Source organism: Carlito syrichta, unplaced genomic scaffold, assembly GCF_000164805.1.
Source record: "Carlito syrichta isolate Samal-C Ts95f unplaced genomic scaffold, Tarsius_syrichta-2.0.1 Scaffold302054, whole genome shotgun sequence".
Taxonomy (NCBI): Eukaryota; Metazoa; Chordata; class Mammalia; order Primates; family Tarsiidae; genus Carlito; species Carlito syrichta.
The window spans coordinates 158,559-181,157 of NW_007246150.1; the positions used below are offsets into that span (position 1 = coordinate 158,559).

The window sequence follows — 22,599 nt, forward strand, 5'->3', positions numbered from 1 at the left end:
AAAAAAAAAAAAAAAAAAGATGGGAACTATTCATGTCTGAGACCAGGGAGAAAACAAAATGCAAAAGGCTACAGGCAGAGGACAATTGCACCAGTCACCACTACCACTGGATGGTACATTTGAAGTTGGGATTTCCCAGGAGTCCACGGGCTTGTGGAAAGCCCACCATGGAAGAGGAGGAAGCCTTCCTCCTTCACATTCTCTCAGCTGTCTCTTTGGCTTTAAGTTGCCTCATTGAAAGTCAACACATTTAGGGAAATGGATGCTTGGGTCTCAGAGGAGCCGAGGAAGGGCTGTAACTGTGTCTCATTGGGTTGTCTTCCTTCCACCTTTCTAGAATGAGAGGTCTCGAAGCCCCGCTAGGGGCAATACCTCCTCACAGATTCGCACTAAACTGGGACAACTGAAGACCGACAGTTTGGATCCTACCTCCTTGGGAACATGTTCTTGAGATAGCTGTGAGGCCTAGATAGTGGTTCCTGCTACTTAATCTTTAGGTTGTGACAGATGGAGACCCATGCCCTTACCCTTTGGTTACTGTGGAATTTCCTGACAGAAAGGATGTCCTATATCTGATGTCAGGCGGATCCTAGGAACTTACACCTTCCCTATACTAACCTGTGTGAGCATCTGTCAACTTACTGAGGGGGGAAATTGTCTAGAAATTTGGGGACACATCAAGTACAGAGAACTTGTTATATTTTGTTGTATGCAAGTATGTCTGGTTTAATCAAAATAATTCCAAGAAAATCTTCAAGAAAAAAAAAGTCAACAAACGGCCTTGTGTTAACTTAGCCGGGTTCTCTGTGATCGATGAAGGGTTCAGAGGAAGGAGCGAGGTAAGATTCCTGACTCGTTGCATTTCTTCAGAGTCGCCTCATTCTGAGTGAGGCGGGGCCTTTACCTGTCCACAGGTTATGGCTCACGGATAGGGATCTCCCCAGGCTCTTCAGAAGGGTGTGAACACTCCGAACTTAGGGACACTATGCACAGCTTTGACTGTTTCTAACCCACACCGCTGTATGCCTGTGAGCTCTTAATTTTACAAGCTGTATTTTTCTTGGGTTCAGAGAGGTGGATGACACATGGTTGATTTCTTGGCCTCTGATGCATCTGAGCTCAACAGTCCTGGTTAATGATTCCCACACAGTGAATGACTTCTCAGTCGATGATGTGATGGTGTTTGTACTTCAGAGTTTTCAGTGAAGCAAATTGAGGAGGAAACTTAGCTATATTGATAAATTCTAAGTTTAAATCTTACATGTTGCCAATTAATAAATTGGTAGAGTGAAAATATGCTTTCTTAAAGCATCTACAAATAATTACAAGAGCAGTCCAGAGTTTAGTCTGGCTGGGGTGGCCTAGCACTTTGGGAGGCCAAGGTGAGGGATTGCCTGAGCCCATGAGTTCAAGACCAGCCTGGGCAACTTGGTTAGACCTCATCTCTACAATAAATTTTTTTAAAAATAGCGAGGTGTGATGATGCATGATTGCAATTCCGGCTACTTGGAAGGCTGAGGCGGAAGGATCACCAGAGCCCAGCTGGTCAGGGCTGCGGTGGCCATGAGCGTGCCACTGCACTCCAACCTGGGCAACAGAGTGAGACTCCAACTCAAAAAAAAAAAAAAAGAGTAGTCCAGAGTTTATAAAACACTTTCTTGTGCATTATCTCAATTGATCCCTTGAAGTATCTGTGCAGATATTATTATTATTCTCACTGTCATTTGATAGAAGGAAATTAAGTGGCTCACATGAGATACACATCCAGTGAAAAAACAGGTTTTCAGGCACTCCTTGTTTCTTTCGCTGCACCACACTGCCTGATCTCAGGGGAGTGAGCAGCAGCTAAATTGAAAGCATCAAAAAGAAGAAAGATATCCCTTCCAGAAAGTAGGAAAGAGGATGACAGAGGAGCAGGATCTAGAAACGTGTGAGGCTGAAGAGGGTGTGAGATGAGGGCCCTCGTTCAGCTCAGCTCGTGCTGAATTGCCTGACGGTCCATCAAACAGGTGAAGGCAGCTCCTGAAAAAGAGAAACCGATGGGATCAGCTTAGGCAGGTGGGGAGCGAAGATGATTGGGTGTAAAAGCAACAAAAACAAAGGTTCAGAAACATGGCTCAAGGCCCTAGATGTGCCAGGCACCAGGCTAAGCCCAGGGATAAAAAAATGAGTGATCTGTCCTCCTGCCCCCAAGGAGTTGGAGGGACTGGCCAAGAGCTGGAAGAGACCAGTTGAGGGTTATCAGTGACCTGATCTCAAATTGGATAAGTTAGTGAATGTTCTTTAGTAAAAGGGAGTGAAACTTTCAGAGAATATGAAAATCACTGATCAAATAAGTCTCTCTCAAACTTCTGGCACTCATTCATTTAACCAACAAACATTTGCTGAACCCTGACTAGGTGCCAGGCACAGCATTAGCCAGTGGGTACAGGAAGATAAATAGTGCAGCTAAATATCTAACCAGTAGATCTAAAATATCAATAAGCTCCATTGTTTTGCCCTCCTTATCAAAGACCAGATTATAGACTATTGATAAGATCTATATATTTATTTTCATTCCCCGGTTCCAATACATCCTGCAGCTTTTTCAACAAGTTCATAGGTTTTTTTTAACTTATATTTTAAATCCATTTACTTTTTTTTTTTTAGTTAGAGTCTCATTTCATCGACCAGGCTAGAGTGCACTGGCACGCTCACAGCCACCGCAGCCTCGACCTGCTGGGCTCCGGTGATCTTTCCGCCTCAACCTTCCCAGGAGCTGGAACTACAGGCATGCGCTACCACACCCGGCTAATTTTTTATTTGTTGCAGAGATGAGGTCTCACCAAGTTGCCCAGGTTGGTCTCGAATGCCTGGGCTCGGGCAATCTTCTTAACTTGGCCTCCCAAAGTGCTGGGAATTTATTGATGTGTAAGGAGATTACTTACTATAATTCTCTGTGAATTTATTACTGTAATCGACAGCTCTAGGGATGTAAATCCTCTGAGTATGTTGTTTTATTACCCACTAGATATAATTTTTCTTCATTCATTTACTAAAAATCTTCATGATTCCAGGTTCCTTTTGAAATTTGTGATCACTTAAACAAATGACGGTATTTCTATCTTATACATACAGTATCTTCTATCTAACAGTGTTTAAAGCAGGGTTTCCTAACTTGGACACTACTATTTGGAGGCAGGTAAATCTTCGTTGTGCTGAGCTGTCCTGTGCATTGTGGGGTGTTCGGTGTACCCCTGGTTCTATCCACTAAACTCCAGTAGCACTGCCCACCCCCAGTTGTGACAACCAAAATTGTCACCTGACATTTTCAAAGATCTCCCCTGACACAAAACCACACTTGATTTAGAATAATTATTCTATGCCAGGTGCAGTGACTCAAGCCTATAATCCCAGCACTTTGGGAGGCTGAGGCAAGAGGATTGCCTGAGCCAAGGGGTTCGAGACCACCCTGGCCAACTTGGTGAGACCTCATCTCTACAATAAATCAATAAATTAGCTGGGTGTGGTGGTGCGTGCCTGTAGTTCCAGCTCCTTGGAAGGCTGAGGTGGAAGGGTTGCCAGAGCCCAGCAGGTAGATGCTGGAGTGGCCATGAACGTGCCACTGCACTCCAGTCTGGGCAATGGAGTGAGACTCCAACTCAAAAAAAAAAGAGAAAGAAAGAATAACTATTCTACTTCAATTTAATCCTCATAATACCCACAATGATCCTAAATTAAGATTTAATGAGTAAGAAATTTAAGATTCTACCACCTGTAAAAAAAAAATTCCAAGAGTACATTTTCAGTTCGCCTGTGCTCTTAACCACGACTCTTTATTACCTCTCCTACTGAGTCACTGGGGACATCAGTGTCCTGTGACTTCAAACAAAATATAGGGTTTAACTTTGCTTAGAGTCTCATGGTTGGTTTCTAAATGAGAAATAACAGAAAACGCCTCCAGCTTTAGGGGCGACCATAGCAGCCGGAAGTCAGCTATGTCTCATCACAGACGTGATTCAGATAGAGCCTGGTTTTTGGAGGAGATATCTGCCCCTCGGCCTCCCACCTCCCCTGTGGCCTTTTCTCCACCGTGATAATACCCCAAAATGCACACTGTGTGTCTCAGTACAGTGGCTTGAACAGAGCCAGCATTTCAGAACTAGGCATTGAATCGAACTAACTGGGAAACACCTGCTTTTCGGATTCCTTCCCAGGCTCCCAGTTAATCTAAGAACGCTTCTGGACACCCAGATCTGTGCTCATTGTAGGTGGTGAAGAGAACAAAGAAAGAGAAATCCCCCTTGTCTTCAGAAAAGTCCAGGTCTGATTGGACCAAGGGCGGAATTAGCAAAGAAAACCCAATCACAAGACAGAATGAGCAAGTAGCAGATAGGGTATGTGATGAGCATCGAGACAGCTGGTGTCTAATCCAGGTTTTCCCTGCCCCTAACCATCAGGTGACCTTTGGGTCCGCTGGTCTCTCGGGTCTCAGTTTTTCATCTGTGGATATGTGTGTTCTAGATAAGACTGTGGTGTTTTGGGCCTGGGTATTGTCTGCAGTGGTTGCCCAGATAGTAGGTAATTAAGGCCTGGGCAAATACTAATTTTTTAAGTGGACAGTATTTATCCACATGGCTCTTTACAGTTTATAATGCACTTTCTTATGCATCATCTCGTTTGATCCTTATAATGAGCTCATCATATCGGCCATTTAGTTATTATTCGCATTTAAGAAATGATAAAACTGAGGCTTGGAGAGTCTAGTTAGCCTTGGAGTGGGAGCTCTAGCTTACAGCTTCTGAAACACTCATCCTTCTGCGTCATGGAGTCCCTTAGGTAGCATGAAGAAATACTTCTCAAGGCCAGGCTCGGTGGCTCAGCCTGTAATCCCAGCACTTTGGGAGGCTGAGGCGAGGGGATTGCCTGAGCCCGCGGGTTCGAGACCAGCCCGCGCAACTTGGTGAGACCAGGTCTCTACAATCAATAAATAAAAATTACCGGGTGTGGTAGCACGTGCCTGTAGTTCCAGCTATTTGGAAGGCTGAGGCGGAAGTATCACCCGAGTCCAGCAGGTTGACACTGGAGTGGCCATGAGCGAGCCACTGTTCTCCAGCCTGGGCAATGGAGTGAGACTCCAACTCAAAAAAAAAAAAAAAGAGCGAGAAATACTTCTCTCTTCTCAGTATATCTCTTTTTCAGATTGTGTCATCAGTTTAAATTGCCTTCAATGCCCTATCCCTCCGGCATGTTCCCAGAGCGTCCTGAGCTTATCTGTTTGTAGCACTGATCACTCAATGACAGCTGTCTAATTACTTGTCAGTGTCTATACTAGATTGATTGGAAACATCTTGAAGGCGGGGCCTGGTCTTGTTCAGTGCTTCATCCTTGATGTTACCACAGTGCTCCGTGATAAGTGCACCATAAATATTTGTTAAATTACTTGAACAGGGCACTCAACATAATACTTCAGGAGCTCCAAATCTAACTACATGGAAACTTCAATGTCAAAGCTTTATTATAGTTTTCCTGTCCACAGATAATTTCATGCATTAATTCTGGGTTTCTAAGAAGCCAGGTGAACTATTCATGTTTCGTAGAAATGGTTTCCATCACCAAAATGCAAAATGGACCCATTTACAGTGGAAGCAACAAGGCCCAGTACCCTCATGTGTATACTGCCACAAGGTTATGAAAATAATGTTGACTAACAGATGAATGAGTGACTAAATCTTAAATTAATAACTGTGTGCTAGATTTTCTGTTAATTAGCCTTCTGACGCAGATACAAACACTGCCAGTAGACATTTATGCAGGCAACACCATAATGTATAATTATTAATGTTTTTGCTGCTTTCACAGGGACCAATCGGCACCTCCCAAGCACAAACTTTTGGTTCTTTTATACTATTCATAATGTTCACTCTCTGAATCATATTTGTCTTTGTGAGATTTTAACCCTTTAAAGACCCCAATAGGAAAGAGACATTTGTATCAAGTGCTATTTGGAACAGAAGGGCGCACAGCTTAAATGTGTAAATCACTAACTCTGTTACTTTCCTGTATCCTTATATGCCTTGAACAGCCTCAAATAAATGAAGCAAAGGGATTGCAAAGGTGCTCAGATGACAAAAATGGAGAAGAAACCATTTACCAAGGTCAAAAAAGTTGTGCGTTTTCCTAAAGACAAGGCCAGGACAAAGGGCATTTAACAATGGCCTCTGAATACATTTCAGTCCAAGTGCAATTTAGAGTCTAAACCAACTCTTGATCTCGGGGCGTTTTTCTTTTTGTTTTTCTGGAACATCCCCTAGGATTTTCTGGCGACGACAGGTTCACTTGCCGGCGGGGATTCGGCCCAGCACTATTACCAGCTCCTTCCCCCAGCTCATGTCCAATGTGGATGCAGCTTACGAGGTGGCTGAGAGGGGCACCGCTTATTTCTTCAAAGGTACCCTACAGATCTCTCAAAGAAAGAACTGGCGGGGGCCCATGCTCCTTCTATTTGGAATATGTAACACTGAGAGCGTTGGTAGGGTGATCCTGGGGTACGTTTCGATGGCTGCTTCTCTTCAGGTTGGGCGTGAATGCCACCCCTTACTATATTGTGACAATGACGGTAATGACTGGGGCCATCAATCTGTTCTCTAACCAAGCCTGGTAGCCTAGTGAGGCACCGTGCTAGGTGACAGTACCCAGAAAGCTAGAAACCTGGTTCCTACCCCCTAGGACTTCTGCTCAGAGTGACATGGCACACTCTACCAACAGCCTTTAACTAACAAAAACCAGCATGGGCTGGCCGGTCGTGGTGGCTCATACCTGTAATCTCAGCATTTTGGGAGGCTGAGGCGGGAGGATTACTTGAGCTCAGGAGTTTAAGACAAGCCTACGCAATATCGTGACCCTTGTCTCTACAAAAAAATAAAAAAACTAGTCTGGCATGGTGACATGCACCTGTAGTCCCAGCTATTCAGGAGACTGAGGCGGAAGGATCACCTGAACCCAGGAGGTCGAGGTTGTGGTGAGCTGGGATCGTGCCCCTGCACTCCAGCCTGGACAACTGAGTGAGACTCTGACTCTAAACAAACAAACAAACAAAAAAGCTAACATGGAACACAGTGTGAGGTTATGTCATGCCGTTATGTCATGCTCAAAAGCAGCCTGAAGAGGAGCGTGCCAGTGTCTCCAAGAGGTAGACGCATCTCTAGCCCAAGCCTTTACTGTTTAAATGAGCCTGGGAAGTTATCTATCTGCTCTGATCCTTCACTTCTTCCTCTGCCAAGTGGTTACAGTAAATCTGCCTTGAAGTTGTGTTGTGACCACAGGTAGCCATGGGAGACCCTCCAACAGGTGATAGCTTTCAGTTTTCGCTTATATTTTCTTGATGCTGAGGGTTACAGGTAGAAGACAGGTGCCAATTTAAGTAAGAATCACATTAGCATTTGCATGTCACCTGCCCCTTCTCTCTCATAGACATATGAAGGTGAAATGAGATTATAAATGAAAGAAATCCTGAAAAATTAAGCTGTTAAATGTAAGATATGATTGTATTAATGTTATTGCTCTTGGGCGGCATACCTCAGGATGTTTGCCTCCAGGAAAGTTTAAAGTCTTTGACTGAATTGAATAGTTAGAGGCTTCTATCATCTATTGGGTTATAGCCCTGGCAAATATCCCATGATCTAACCCCATGTATGACCCTTCTAGAAATCTTCATGTGTGAAGTGAATCACTCAGTGGCACCGAGTTTTTGCAGACTTGCGTTTCTGTTTTCAGGCCCCCACTACTGGATAACAAGAGGATTCCGAATGCAGGGTCCTCCTCGGACCATTTATGACTTTGGATTTCCAAGGCACGTGCAGCGAATAGACGCCGCTGTGTATCTCAGGGAGCCACAGAAGACCCTGTTCTTTGTGGGAGAGGAATATTACAGGTAAGGCTTTTCTCCTTTTGACTGTCTAGATGTATTCAATAAGAAGGATAAAAAAAAAACTTTTCACATGAAAGAAAGCAATAGTCCCATCGACTCTTCTCAGCACTGGGGTACCATGTACAGATGGTTGACTGTCTTTAAGAAATGAACCCCTGAGCAACTTGGTGAGATGTTGTCTCTACAATTAATCAAAAATTTAGCCAGGCGTGGTGGCACATGCCTGTGGTTCCAACTACTTGGAAGACTGAGGCAGAAGGATCGCCCAACCCAGCAGGTCGAGGCTGCAGTGGCCATGAGCATGCCACTGCACTCCAGCCTGGGTGACTGACTCAAAAAAAAAAAAAAAAAAAGAACTAACAACAAGCAGGCAGAGAACCAAATAAAAAACTCCAACTCAAAAAAAAGAAAGAAAAGAAATGGACCCATCCAAACGATGAGTCCATTCACTGAATGAGACATTCATTCAGTCATCTCATTGTCTGGTCAATAGGACACCACACATCCTGATCTTTGTTGCACTCATTTAACTGGAACCCCCCCTCCCCGTCCCCCAGTGGCCTAAAAGAGTGGCTGCAGCATTGCCAAATACCTGAATACCCACTGGGGATGTCTAGGGGTAGTTGTTATGTGAACAACAAATGCCTTCCAAAATACTCTGTGACAAAACGGACATGATCCTGACTGTGGGGTTCTTTAAAGGAAGGTTTTACTGAAAGGAAAAGGCTTTATGTCCATTCCTTTTATACACCTTAGAAAATGAGGATTCTTCCTATCCAAAGGGAACAAAGGGAACCATCTATAATTTCCATGCCTGTCCTGCAGTAACTTACTAGGAGCAGATTGAAGTCAGGTGTGACCTGGCATTCAATCACTGCACATGGGGTCACACTCATCTCGTCAACTGAGTGTTGATCCTTGGTTGGCCCATGTCGAGGAATGAGTGAGGCTCTCTCCCAAGCTCCTTCAAAGACCGCTTCTGCCTCTGCACACCTGCCCTCTGTTCCTGGTTTTCTCTTTGGCTTCACCTGTTTCCTCAAACTTCAAAAGAGAGAAGCAAAAACAGGCTCTATGCAGGTGACCATGCTAAACGATGCTAGGATGGAAACAGGAGAGCACCCGACCTTGGCCCAAGAATTTTCATCTTATTTTATTTTTTAACTTTTTTTCAAAATTTATTTTAAAGATGTGGGGTACAATTAGGGATCGGGTATAAAGTTGGCCATTGTACAGGTAAAGTTTGGGCCTCCCACTGGTCCCCACTTTGCCTGGTTTGAGATCGGGTACCCTTATTGATGTTGTATTCCCCTTCCCTCTCCCCGTGGTAACTGGCTACTGTCAATCCCTTTCTTATAGTATTATGGTAAATGTTCAGGGTCCACTTATGAGTGAGAACATGTGGTACTCTGTTCTTTGTTTCGGTGATAGATCGCTGAGTATGATAGACTCCAAATCCACCCAAGTTGCTGCAAAGTTCATATGTCTGTCCTTTATGACTGTGTAACATTCCATTGTGCATATTACCACATTTTTTAAATTCAGTTCAGTTTCAATGGACAGCACAGTTGGTTCCATATTTTTGCTATTGTGAATAGTGCTGCAATGTGCATGCATGGGTAGGTATCTCTTTTATAGAATGATTTGAGTTCCTCCGGGTATATTCCCAGTAGGGGGATTGCTGTGTCCTATGGAAGGTCAGTATCTAGTTCTTTTAGAAATTGCCATAGAGGTTGCTGTGTCATATGGAAGGTTCTTATAGTTGGAGGTTTGACATTTAGGTCTCTGATCTATTTAGAGTTGATTTTTGTGTATGATAATAGATAGAGATCCTGTTTCAATCTTCTGCAGGTGGTCAGTTTTCCCAGCACCATTTACTGAATAGGTTCCCCTCTCCCCAGCTTTGTCAAAGATGAGTTGGTTGAGAAACTGAGGGTTTGCTTCCGGAATCTCTATCCTGTTCTATAGGTTTGTACACCTGTTACTGTACCAATACCAGGCTGTTTTGATTATTGTAGCCTTATAGTACAGTTTGAAGTCTGGAAGTGTGATACCTCCTGCTTTGTTTCTTTTGCTGAGGATTGTTCTGGCTATTTGTGGTCATTTATATTTCCATATGAGTTTCCATATTGTCATTTCTGGGTCTGAGAAGAATGATGTTGGTTACTTAACGGGTATTGTGTTGAATCTGTAGATTGTCTTTGGTAGGATGGACATCTTAACAATGTTGATTCTTTCAATCCATGAGAATGGAATCGTTTTTCATTTGTTTGTATCTTCTTGGATTTCTTTTGTTCACTTTACAGTTTTCACTGTAAAGGTCTTTCACTTTTCTGGTTAGGAAGATGCCGAGGTATTTCTGTGTGTGTGTGTGTGTGCGCGCGCGCACATGTGTGTGTGGCTATTGGGAATGGAATTCTGCTTTTTAGCTGGTTCTCTGCCTACTTGTTGTTGGTGTATAAGAATGCAACTGTCTTTTGCACATTTATTTTATGCCTCAAGCCTTTGCCAAAGCCCTTTATCAATGAAAGCAAGTTTTTGACAGATTCTCTTGTATTTTCAAGGTATAGGATCATATCATCGGCAAGAAGGGATAACTTGACTTCCTCTTTTCCTATTTGGATACCCCTGATTCTTTCTCTTGTCTAATTGCGCTAGCTAGGACTTCCAACAATGTTGAACAAGAGGGGTAAGAGTGGGCAGCTTTGTCTTGTTCCAGTTTTCAGGGGAAATGTTTCCAGTTTCTGTGCATTTGGCATATGCTGGCTGTGGATTTATCGTAGATGGCGCTTACCATGTAGGTGTTTGAGGGAATTTAATCAAGAAGGGATGCTGGATTTTATCAAAAGCTTTTTCTTCATCTAATGACACAATCATGTGGTTCTTGTTTTTACATCTGTTGATGTATTTAATTATATTTATGGTCTTGTGGTTGTTGAGCCAACCCTGCAAGAAATGATCCCTAAAAGTATAGTCTTTTATCTTATTTTAAATCACCTACTTTTAATAACCACTTGTGTGGCATAAAAAGAAATTATAAAATAAATAGTTGTTAACTTCTTTCATCTGAAACTCTCCTCCTCAATTTGGAATTGAGAAAGTAATATATCTGGAGCACAGATATATTTCTTGAGAAGGAAAGTGTATTTTATTTTTTTTTAAATTCCAAACAAATATAAACCCTGCTGAGTCTTCTGGGCCGCTGAGAGCCCCAGAAACATTGTTGGAAGTATTATGTGGTGTCATGAATTGCCACTTCCAGGTCAGTGTTTCAACCACTAAGCCAGCTACTATTCTCTCAGACAGTCCTTTTTGAAACATACTGATAGAAATTCATCTATTGAGCCCCTAATATCTGTGGGGCAAGTCTTTCTTTAGCTGGGTGTAGTGGCCCATGCCTGTAATCCTAGCATTTTGAGAGGCGGCGATGAGAGGATTGCCTGAGCCCAGGAGTTCAAGACCAGCCTGGGCAACTTGGTGAGACCTCGTCTCTACAATAAGTCCAAAAATTAGCCGGGCATGGGGGCACATGCCTATGGTTTCGTCTACCTGGAAGGCTGAGGCTGAAGGACTGCCTGAGCCCAGCAGGTCAAGGCTGCAGTGGATGTGAGCATGCCACTGCACTCTAGCCTGGGTGACAGTATGACTCCAACTCAATTTTTTTTAAGTATTTCTTTAAGATAAAGTATTTCGTTAAGAGCTGACATGCAGGATGATCAGTATTGAGAAATCCAATTCCCCTTGTGTATTTCTAGAAAATGACATCAGCACGTGTAAGTGCATGTGGAAGAGGGAGAGGTTTATGTTGATTTTTCAGTTAATGTTTTAAAGAGCCTTCACAACATGATTCTCATCAAGGAGCTTGCCCTTTCTCCAGTTGTCTCTCTTGTCCATTTGTCACCTGGTCGTGGAACTCATCTCCCATCCACCTGCATCTGCAGTCAAGGATATTCCTCCAGCCAGGCTGGATTGAGGCTGGACAGCCAAGCCAAGAGACACAGACAGAGATTCAAAATTCTTTGAAGATTTTAGGTTGGGGAAGGAGAGCTCCTCTGATTTTAATGACACCTGATGCCCCCAGAGGAAATAATACCTTTCCTTTCCAACTGTGACCTCTGTGAGTGTCTAAGAAAAGTTCCTTCATAATTTAGATAAAATAGATTCATTGGAAAGTTGGTTTAGGGTGTTAACACAAATGTTAACAAGTCCATTTTGCTGGTTAGGAAAGAAAACCGTGGCAGGCATGTCTAACCTTCCCAGGGCCCAGGTACCGGAGGGTGTTAAGTGATGCAGTGCGTACAGACACAGACACCTGGCACAGTGTCCGCACACAGTAGGGGCTCAAAAAGAGAAGGTTCACAGTCACAGTCGGAACATATGTGACAATTGACAAATAATTGCTTAATAAGGGTGGTAATGAACAAATGATTACTTAAGCCTCAATATTTCTCTGAGCAGCAACCCAAAGAGCTAATCCAATAACATTTCCTTCTGATTTTATTTTATTTTATTTTATTTTTTAGTTGAAGTCTCGTTCTGTCGCTCTGGCTGGAGTGCAAGTGGCATGGTGATGGCTACCACCACCTTGACCTGCTGGGATCAGTCGATCCTTCCACCTGAGCCTTCCAAGTAGCTGGAACTACAGGTGTTCGCCACCACGTCTGGCTAAGTTTTTTTTAATTGTAGAGATGAGGTCTTTCCAAGTTGCCCAGGTGGGTCTCAAACTCCTGAGCCCAGGCAATCCTCTCACCCCAGCCTCCCAAGTGCTGGGATGACAGGCATGAGCCACCAGTCCCAGTGAAATTTCCTTTTTAAATATTAAAGGTCCTGGACACTGGACTGAAATGACTGCTTTTGGTGAAGCATAGGTGAGCCCTTCAGCAATTGGGGTCTTCGACTTTATACACTTCAATACACACCTGTGTGTACACTAGGATTGACACAGACTACTCTGGCCTGCAGCTCAAAAGTTCAGGAAAAGCTGTGAAACTGGCCCTATCCATAACCCCTCTGAACCCTTCACATTGTGCTTTGCGGGGCCTCGTGTGTGCATGACATCTGATTGTCATGTGATGCCCTGTATTAGCAATTGCATTCAACCACTGCTAGTAACAAAGACCCAAAAATAGTCATGGCTTAAACACATGAGGGTTTGTTGATCTTGTATATGCACAAAGTCTGAAGTTCAACAGGTTTAGAGCTGGTGCGGTGTGTCTGTGGTCACTGGGGACGCAGGTTCCTTTCAACATGCTTTGCTGCCGTTCTTTTTTTTTTCTTTTTTTCCCTGACTTTTTTCAGTCGCTTTGGAGTATACAGATAGTTTTTGGTCTGGGCTTTAAAAATACCCACCACCCACCTGTGCACATTGGACCCAGTAAGTGATTAAAGTTGGGCTGCCTCCCTACTTTTACCTTCCCTTTCTCATTCTAGCAGACTCTGGTGACCTAGTCCATTTTCTTGTTTTACGTTACTTCCACTACCTGTGGCTAATTTCTCCCTTGGTGCGTTCTCCCTCTTCTGCGAGGAGCAGAGCAGTGGCCACACCAAGGGGTTGCCAGGGGCCGGGGGCACCATCGTCTCCATCATTCTTTGAGATAAGAAAGACAAGAATTTTGGAATTTTATGTAGTGTGATTTGAAAATCTACAGGTCCCTCCCTTTTCAATCGTATTGCCACCTCCGAATCACTCTTCCTATTCAGATAGACTGGAGAAATTGTTGCTGCAAAGTAAGACACATTTTCTACATTCTCTCCTTCCTGAATGCCCCAGGAAAACTAGGAAGTAAGATTTTTACTTAAGGATTTCATAGCTAGTCACCTTAGAGAAATAAATAATAAGTAGTAAAAATAAGAAAGATGAGCCAGACTCGGTGGCTCAGCTTGTAATCCCAGTGCTTTGGGAGGCCGAAGTGAGTGGATTGCCTGAGCCCGCGGGCTCGAGACCCGCCTGGGCAACTTGGCGAGACCTCATCTCTACAATAAATCAAAAATTAGCTGGGCGTGGTAGCGTGCACCTGTAGCTGAAGTTACTTGGAAGGCTGAGGTGGAAGGATGGCCGGAGCCCAGCAGGTCGAGGCTGTGGTGGCCAGGAGTGGCCACTGTACTCCAGTCTGGGTGACAGAGTGAGACTCCAACTCAAAAAAAAATAAAAATAAAAAGATGATTTTAAATAGAGTTTAAAATCTTGGCTTTTATGTCTTACATTTTAAAAAATTATTGCCAAACTACAACACTCAACCTACATTTACTGGACATGATTCTGTGTCAGGCTTTGCACTAAGTCCTTGACATTCAAGAAAAGGTATAGAGTTTGTTGGTTAAGAATGTGGGCAGGAATAAGAGAATCCTAGTGTTAATGTCAACTCTACCAAGAGTCATCTAGCAACTTGGATCACTGTTCTCAGGTCCATCATCTAAAAATGGAGTAGAAATCATACATACATCATAAAGTTGTGGTATTGAGTGAGAAAAATGTGAAATGCTTGTCACATAATAAACATTCGGTTCATAGTGAGTGCTATCCATGCCCTCAACAGGTCTTACAGTTGAAAGTAAATATATAGATAAACAAGTTGTAGAGAATGGAATAATGGACACTAAAGACTCGGAAGGGGGAGGGGGAAGAGGTGGAAGGACAAAAAAAGTCACCTACTGGGTCCAATGTGCACAGGTGGGTGCACTTAAAGCCCAGACCAAAAACTATCTGTATCCTCCAAAGCTATTGAATTTTTTTTAAGTCAGGGAAAAAAAAAAAAAAAAAACAGAAATCCAAGTGCCAGAAGTCCCCTAATAGAAGACTACATGGAGATCAGTGAACCGTAACAAAGAGGAAATGGCCAGTTTACAAAGGTACCAGAAAAAAAATTATTAGAGGAAGTAATGACTGGCTCCATTTTGAGAGTTGTGTAGGAGTTTCCCAGACAGGGGATGGGGAAAGAATGAGTGGCTTCCAGGCAGAGAAAGCAGTTGAAGAAAAGGCACTGATGCACAGAACAGCTCGTGAGAGTGGGGAAACCCTCAAGCATTCAGTGTGACTAGAACATGGACTGAAAAGATAGATGTGGCCCAAGGAAAGCAGAGTTTAGACCATGGAGGCTCGGTGTCCTTCTAAAGAGATCAGTGCTTATTCTGTAGGAAAGAGGGACATGCTTGCATATCTTAACTAAGGGAGCAACCCAATAAGATTTGTGTTATAAAAATAACTCTGGCAGCAATGTGACTGAATTACGGGGACAAGATTGGAAGCCAGCTAAACTAGTTAGGCCAGAAGGCAATGGAAAGCATATTTTAAATGCTCGAAGAAAAAAAAAATCTCAACCTTGCATCCTATAGCCACCAGAGCTGTCTTTCAAAAATGAAGGGGAGATAAAGACATTTAACAGATAAACAAAAACTAAGGATCATTTGTTGCTTTCAGACTTGCCTGAAAGGAAGTTCTTTAGGCTAAAATAAGTGACCCCCACATAGAAATCCAAACTCACACAAAAAGCCAGAGAGACTAGCAAATGTAATTACATAATTATAAAAGACAGTATAAATGCATACTTCTTCGGTCTTCTCTTTATTTAAAAATATAAAAATTAATTGCAGAAAAAATGTGTATGGAATTGTATAATTGCATTGTTGGGGCTATAACATGAAGAAATATATTTGTGAATAACAGCACAAAGGAACAAAACTGTATTGGTTTTCAAAAGTGACACCATATGATTACTCAAATTTATAGGAAGAAAAGAGAACCAGAAATGCTAAAAAGAAAGTTAATATAACAAAAGTTGCAAAGACATACTTGCTTTCCTTTCTTCTCTCAGCTTCTTTAGAGGACATTAAATTATATAACATAATAATTATAACAATTATGTTGGGGCTTGTAACATATATATTATATGTATAACAATAATACCACAAAAAGGAGAAAGAAACAGAAATGAAATATATAAGAGTAATGTTTCTATATATCACGGGAATTAAGTGAGTGTAAATCTGAAGCAGATTTTTGTAAGCATAGTGTATATGGTAAGCCCTCTATCAACCACTAAGGAAGTAAGAAAAAGATTGTGACAAAAATCATAAAAGAAATTAAAATGTTACATTAAAAATGTTTCACTAATGCGAAATAAAACAGTGAGGAGGAATAAAGAAGAACCCAAAAGACATAAGTCATGTAGAAAACAAAAAGTAGGCCCTGCCCGGTGGCTCAGCCTGCAATCCCACGCTTTGGGAGGCCGAGGTGAGTGAATTGCCTGAGCCCGCGGGTTCGAGACCCACCTGGGCAACTTGGCGAGCCCTCATCTCTACCATAAATCGAAAAATCAGCCGGGCATGGTAGTGCATGCCTGTAATTCCGGCTACTCAGAAGGCTGAGGCGGAAGGATCGCCGGAGCCCGGCGGGTCGAGGCTGCGGTGGCTGGGAGCGGCCACCGCACTCCAGTCTGGGCGACAGAGTGAGACTCCAACTCAAAAAAAAAAAAAAAAAAAGAAAGAACACAAAAAGTAAAATGATAGGCATAAATCCAGCCTCATCAATAACATTAAATGTGAATGGAACAGTCCAAGCAAATGGCGGAGATTGTCAGATTGGATTTTTAAAAGTCAAAATCCAGCCATACGCGGTCTATAGGAGATACATTTCAGATTCAAAGATACAAATAGATTGAAAGTAAGAGAATGAAAAAAAATATTGTATGCAAATAGAAACCATAAGAAAGTCTGAGTGCCTATATTCATATTAGACAAAATAAACTTTTAAAATGAAAAATGTTACTAGAGATAAAAGAGATGTTTTATAATGATAAAAAGCCAATAGACCATAGAGACATAGCAATAATAAACATGTGTGAATCTAACACAAAGCCCCAAAATGTATGAAGCAAAAACTGACAGAAATGAAGGGAGAAATCAATGATGGAGCAATAATAGTTGAAGACTTTCATATCCTAGTTCCAATAATGAGTAGAGCAGCCAGACAGGTCAATAGAGAAAACAATATATGAACAGTACTATAGGCCAACAAGATGTAATAGATGTCTATAGAATAGTCTACCCAACAAGAGTAGAATGCACATTTTTCTCAAATGAATGTAAAACATTCTCCAGAACAGACAATATGTTAGACCACAACACAAGTCTCAATAAATTTAAAACAATTGAGGTAATACAAAGTATCTTTTTTTATTACGCTGTGATAAAACTAGAGATCAATACCAGAAGAAAACCTGGAAAATTTACAAATCTGTAGAAATTAAACAACACACTATTAAACAACCAGTGGCTCAAGGAAGAAATCACAAGGAAAATTAGAAATACTTAGAAATGAATGAAAATTAAAGCGCAACATAACATAAATTATGGGATGCAATGGAGGCAGTGCTCAAGTAAAAGTTTATAGCTATAAATATCTACACTAAAAAAGAAAAGAAAGAAAACTTTCAAATCAACAGGACATTTCCAGTGTCCACTTTAAAACATTGGAAAATCAAGAGCAATTTAAACCTAAAGCAAGAAGAAAGAAGAAAATAATAAAGATCACATTGGAAATAAATAAAACAGACAATAAATAAGCAATCTGAGGAAATCAACAAAGCCAAAGGTTGTTTTTTGAGATGAACAAAATTGACAAACTTTTTACTAGATTGACAAAGTTTAAAAGAAAATATTTAAATTACTAGAATCAAAAGTGAAGAGGAGACATTATTATCAACCCTACAGAAATAAAAAAGGATTATAAAGGAATACTATAAACAATAAATTAGATAAATTAAATGAAATGGGCAAATTCCTAGAAAGTCACAAACTAGTGAAATTGAGTCAGGAATAAATAGGCAATCTGAAAAGAACTATAATAAGTAAAGAGACTGAAGAGTAATCAAAAACTATCCACAAAGAAAAGTCCTGGCCCACAAGGCTTCACTAGTGAATTCTACCAATATCTTTTTAAAAGAATTAATACCAATTTTTCACAAACTGCTCCTCAAGCCATAGAAAAGAACACTACCTAACACATTGTACAAGACCAGCATTACCCTTCTACCAAAACCAAACAAAAACATCACAAGAAAATAAAACTTCAGACTAACATCTATTATTAATATGGATATAAAACTCCCCCAAAAGCATTAGCCAACCAAACATATAAAACCAAACATATAAAAATAATTATATGTTAAGACCAAGTGGAAGTTTTCCCTGGAATGCAAGATTATTTTAACATCCAAAAATCAATTCATGCAACGTACCATGTCAATAGCATAAAAAACAAAAATCACACGATCATCTCAATAGATCCAGAAAAAGGATTTGCAAAATCCAACACCATTTCATAATAAAAGCACTCCACAACCTAGGAACAGGGAAAAACTTTTCAACCTGATAAAAACCGTCTATGAAAAACAAACAGCTGACAGCATACTCAGCGGTGAAAAACTGGATGTCTTCCTCTTAAAATCAAAAACAAGGTAAAAATGTTCGCCCTCGTCACTCTATTCAACATTGTACCAGGGCAATTAAGCAAGAATAAATGAAATAGAAGTCATTAAGATTGAAAAAAAAGTAAAGCTATCTCTATTTGCATATTATATTATCTTTTATATAGAAAACCCTTAAAAATACTCTAAAAACACTTTAAAACTAATAAATGGGTTAAGCAAGGTTGCAAGGTATGGGTTCAACATGTAAAAATAAACCACATTTTTATCATCTCAATGGACAATCTGAAAATAAAATTTTAAAAATTCTACTTACAATAGCATCAAAAAGAATAATATACTTAGAACAAATTTAACAAAAGAAATGAAAAGCATATAGTCTGAAAACTACAGAACATTATTGAAATAAACAAGATCTAAATGAAATGACATCTTATATTTTTAAGATGACAACACTCCCCAAGTTGATCTACAGATTCATTACAATCCCTATCAAAACACCACTGGCGGGCAGCCCCCTCTGGACCCTTCCCACTGTGGGAGGTTTTCTGTCCCTCAATAAATCCTGCTTTAAAAAAAATAAATAGCCGGGCGTGGTGGCGTGCATCTGCAATTCCAGCTACTTGGAAGGCTGAGGCAGAAGGATCGCCTAAGCCCAGAGAGAACTGAGGCTGCAGTGGCCATGAGTGTGCCACTATACTCCAGCCTGGGCGATAGAGTGAGACTCCAACTCAAAAAATAATAATGATTGTAGAGACCGGGCATAGTGGCTCAACCTGTAATCCCAGCACTTTGAGAGGCCAAGGCGAGAGGATTGCCTGAGCCCAGAGGGTCGAGACCAGACTGGGCAAACTTGGTGAGACCTCGTCTCTACAATAAATCACACAAAAAAACTAGCTGGGCGTGGTGGTATGCGTCTGTAGTTCCAGCTACTTGGAAGACTGAGGCAGAAGGATCGCCTAAGTCCAGCAGGTCGAGGTCACGGTGGCCGTGAGCGTGCCACTGCACTCCAGCCTGTGCAACAAGAGTGAGACTCCAACTCAAAAAATAAAAATAAAAATACCACTGGTTTCTTTGTAGAGAATGACAAGCTAATTTTAAAACTTGAAACTCATAGGACCTAGCATGACCAAAAGAAGTACAGGATGGAGGACTCATACTACCCAATTTCAAAACTTACTACAAAGAAACAGTCATTAAAACAGTGTGATATTAGCATACAGGTACACATATTAATCAATGAATAAAATTTAGAGTTCAGAAACAAACCCACATGTCTACAACCATTGTTTTGACAAGGTTATACGGCCATTGTGGAGGAAAGAATAGTGTCTTCAACAAAATGTGCTTGAAGGAATGGATAGCCACATGCAAAAGAATGGTGTTGAACCCCTACCTCACAACATATCCAAAAAATAACGCAAATTGCTCAAAACCTTACATATGAGATCCAAAACTACAAAACTAAGGAAAATACAGAGAAAAATCTCCATGACCTCGGATTTAGCCATGGATATTTAGATGTGATACCAAAAGTGTCAGCCAAAGAAAAATCAGACAAATTGAACTTCATCAAAATTAAAAACTTTTCTGCTTCAAAGGACACTGTCAAGAAAGTAAGAGGACAGCCCAGGGAATGGGAGAAAATAGTTGTAAATTGTACATCTGATAAAAGACTCGTGACTAGAGTAGATAAAGGATCTGTAACCCAACTGATAACAAGAAAAATAACTCAGTCAAAATATGGACAAAGCATCTGAATAGACATTTCTCCAAAGAAAATATACAAGTGGTCAAAAAGTGCACGAAAAGATGCTCAACATCAGTAGTCATCAGGGAAATACAAATCAAACCCACAGTGAGATACTTCTTGAGCTCTATGCTAGGACACTAGAGTCAAAAATTCAGATAAGAAACATTGCTGAGACTATGGAAAGATCGGAGTCCTCATACACTGGGAGTAGAAATGTAAATCAGTACGGCCACTTTGGAAAACAGTCTCCTGTTCCTCAGAAAGCTGAGCATAGAACTATCATTTGACCAGAATTTCACTTTCTTTAGGGTACATACTCAAGAAAAATAAAGACACATGGCTGCACAAAAATTGTACAGAAGCATTCATAGCAACATTACTCATTAAGTCAAATGGTAGAAACAACCTGAATTTCCATCAACTGTTGAATGGCTATATAAAACGTGATAAATTTATACAATGGAGTTTAATATGGCCATAAAAAAGAATCAAGTATTGGTGCATGCCACAACATGGATGAATCTCGAAAGCATTATGTGAAGTGAAAGAACTCAGTCACAAAAACCCACGTACGGTATGACTCCATTATATGAAATGTCCAGAATAGGCAAGTCTATTCAGAAAGTAGATAGTAATTGTCTAGGTTCAAGTGAGATGGGGAGTGGGGTGATGAGGACACTGATGGGAACTGATAGCTAAAAGGCATGAGATTTTGTGGAGAGGGATGGCAATGTTCTAAAATGATGCTCACACAATTCTGTGAATACAGTCATGAGTCAGTAAACGACGGGGATACGTTCAGAGAAATGCATTGTTGGGCGGTTTTATCATTACGAGAACATCACAGAGTACTTACACAAACTTAGATGGTACCGCCTACTACAGCCCTAAGCTATGTGATATAGCCTATTTCTCCTAGGCTACAAACCTGTGCAGCATGTGACTGTAATAAGTACCATAGACAACTGTAGCTCAGTGATAAGTATTTGTATATCTAAGCATATCTACACCTAGAAAATATACAGTAAAAATACAGTACTATAGTCTTATGGGACCATCATTGCACATGCGGTTCACTGTTAACTGAAGTGTCATTATATGGCACACGACTGGATACTAAAAAGCCATTGACATAAAGGACATTGGAGACTCAGAAGGGAGAGGGTGGGGGGAGAGATGAAATATTGCTTATTGGATATAATGTGCACTGATGGAGATGACGGGTACATTTAAAGCCCAGACTTCTTTGCCACTCTACAAAGCAGCCATGTCACCAAAAATCATGCGTACCCCTAAGACTATTAAAAGAAAGAGAAGAAAAAAGAGCTGGACTCGGTGGCTCAGCCTGTAATCCCGTGCCTTGGGAGGCTGAGGTGAGTGGATTGCCTGAGCCTGCGGGTTCGAGACCCACCTGGGCAACTTGGCGAGACCGATCTCTACAATAAATCAAAAATCAGCCAGGCGTGGTAGCGCGTGCCTGTAGTTCCAGCTCCTTGGAAGGCTGAGGCGGAAGGATCGCCTGAGCCCAGCGGGTCGAGGCTGCGGTGGCCGGGAGCGGCCACCGCACTCCAATTTGGGTGACACAGTGAGACTCCAATGCAAAAAAAGAAAAGAAAAAAAGCAAAGCCGCTGAACTGCCAAATCAAAGAAAGAAAGAAAACTGTTGCCGTAATTCTACCAGAGATGATGAGTTTGTGGGTAGGGAGTAGAACTGACTGCCTTTCAAATAACAGAAAACTCGGGCCTTGGTGATCGACTAGTGGAGGTTATTTCTTTGATAAGTGTGTTTTCCATGAGGGCATTTACCAAGATAGTAAACTTAAGAAATAAAGTGGAACTAAGGGAATAAAAAGCAGTTTCGTACATGCTGAAGTTTGACCCAAGAACAGAAATGTCCAGAACAGAGTTGGACACTCAGGTCTTGAACTCCAGAGGACCCGAGCTGAAGAGGTAAATCTGGAAGGCATCATGTGAGAAGGGAGTGATTTAGGCCATGTGAGAGTGAGTCTGAGACTGCCCAGGAAGAAGGATCCAAGGCTCCGTGTGATGTTTGTGATAGAAAACATGGAAAATGTGAAGGAAAATAAATTCCCCCAGTTGCTAACACTTGTAGCATCTATGACAGGTAGTTAATATGACTTATCTTTTTCTGTTTTTTCCCATTTTTAAATAATATACAATTTTGTAACCTGACATTTTCCACATAATATTATAGAATATTTTTTCATATTGTTACAATACGAAAAAATCTAGACTCTAGAATGTTCTCACAATCATTTCCTCATGGAGGTCCTGTGTCCTGACTCTCGTCTGGGATGGCACGTGGCAGCTTCTCACTCTTCTGCCTCCCTTCCTTCATGAAAGCCATGTGATTTCTGGCTAGAAGTTGATTATCATCTTCAAAGAGGAGTTTTGGCTTTCTGTTTTACTGTCCTTCCTGACCCACACTGGAAAGCTTCCTGAAATCACCTTAGATACCTTATTAATTAGTCCTCCTTTTTGCCATCTTTTCTTCC

General features: G+C 41.4%; 1 protein-coding gene across 1 annotated transcript in view; it reads left to right on the plus strand.

Annotated features, from left to right (window-relative positions):
* The window catches only part of MMP20 (matrix metallopeptidase 20), a 57,990-nt gene that overhangs the window by 29,663 nt on the left and 5,728 nt on the right, over positions 1-22,599 (plus strand). The window contains exons 7-8 of the mRNA XM_008055968.1: positions 6,294-6,430; positions 7,756-7,912. Coding sequence (XP_008054159.1) covers positions 6,294-6,430; positions 7,756-7,912 — 294 coding nt within the window. The remainder of the gene's footprint in view (positions 1-6,293; positions 6,431-7,755; positions 7,913-22,599) is intronic.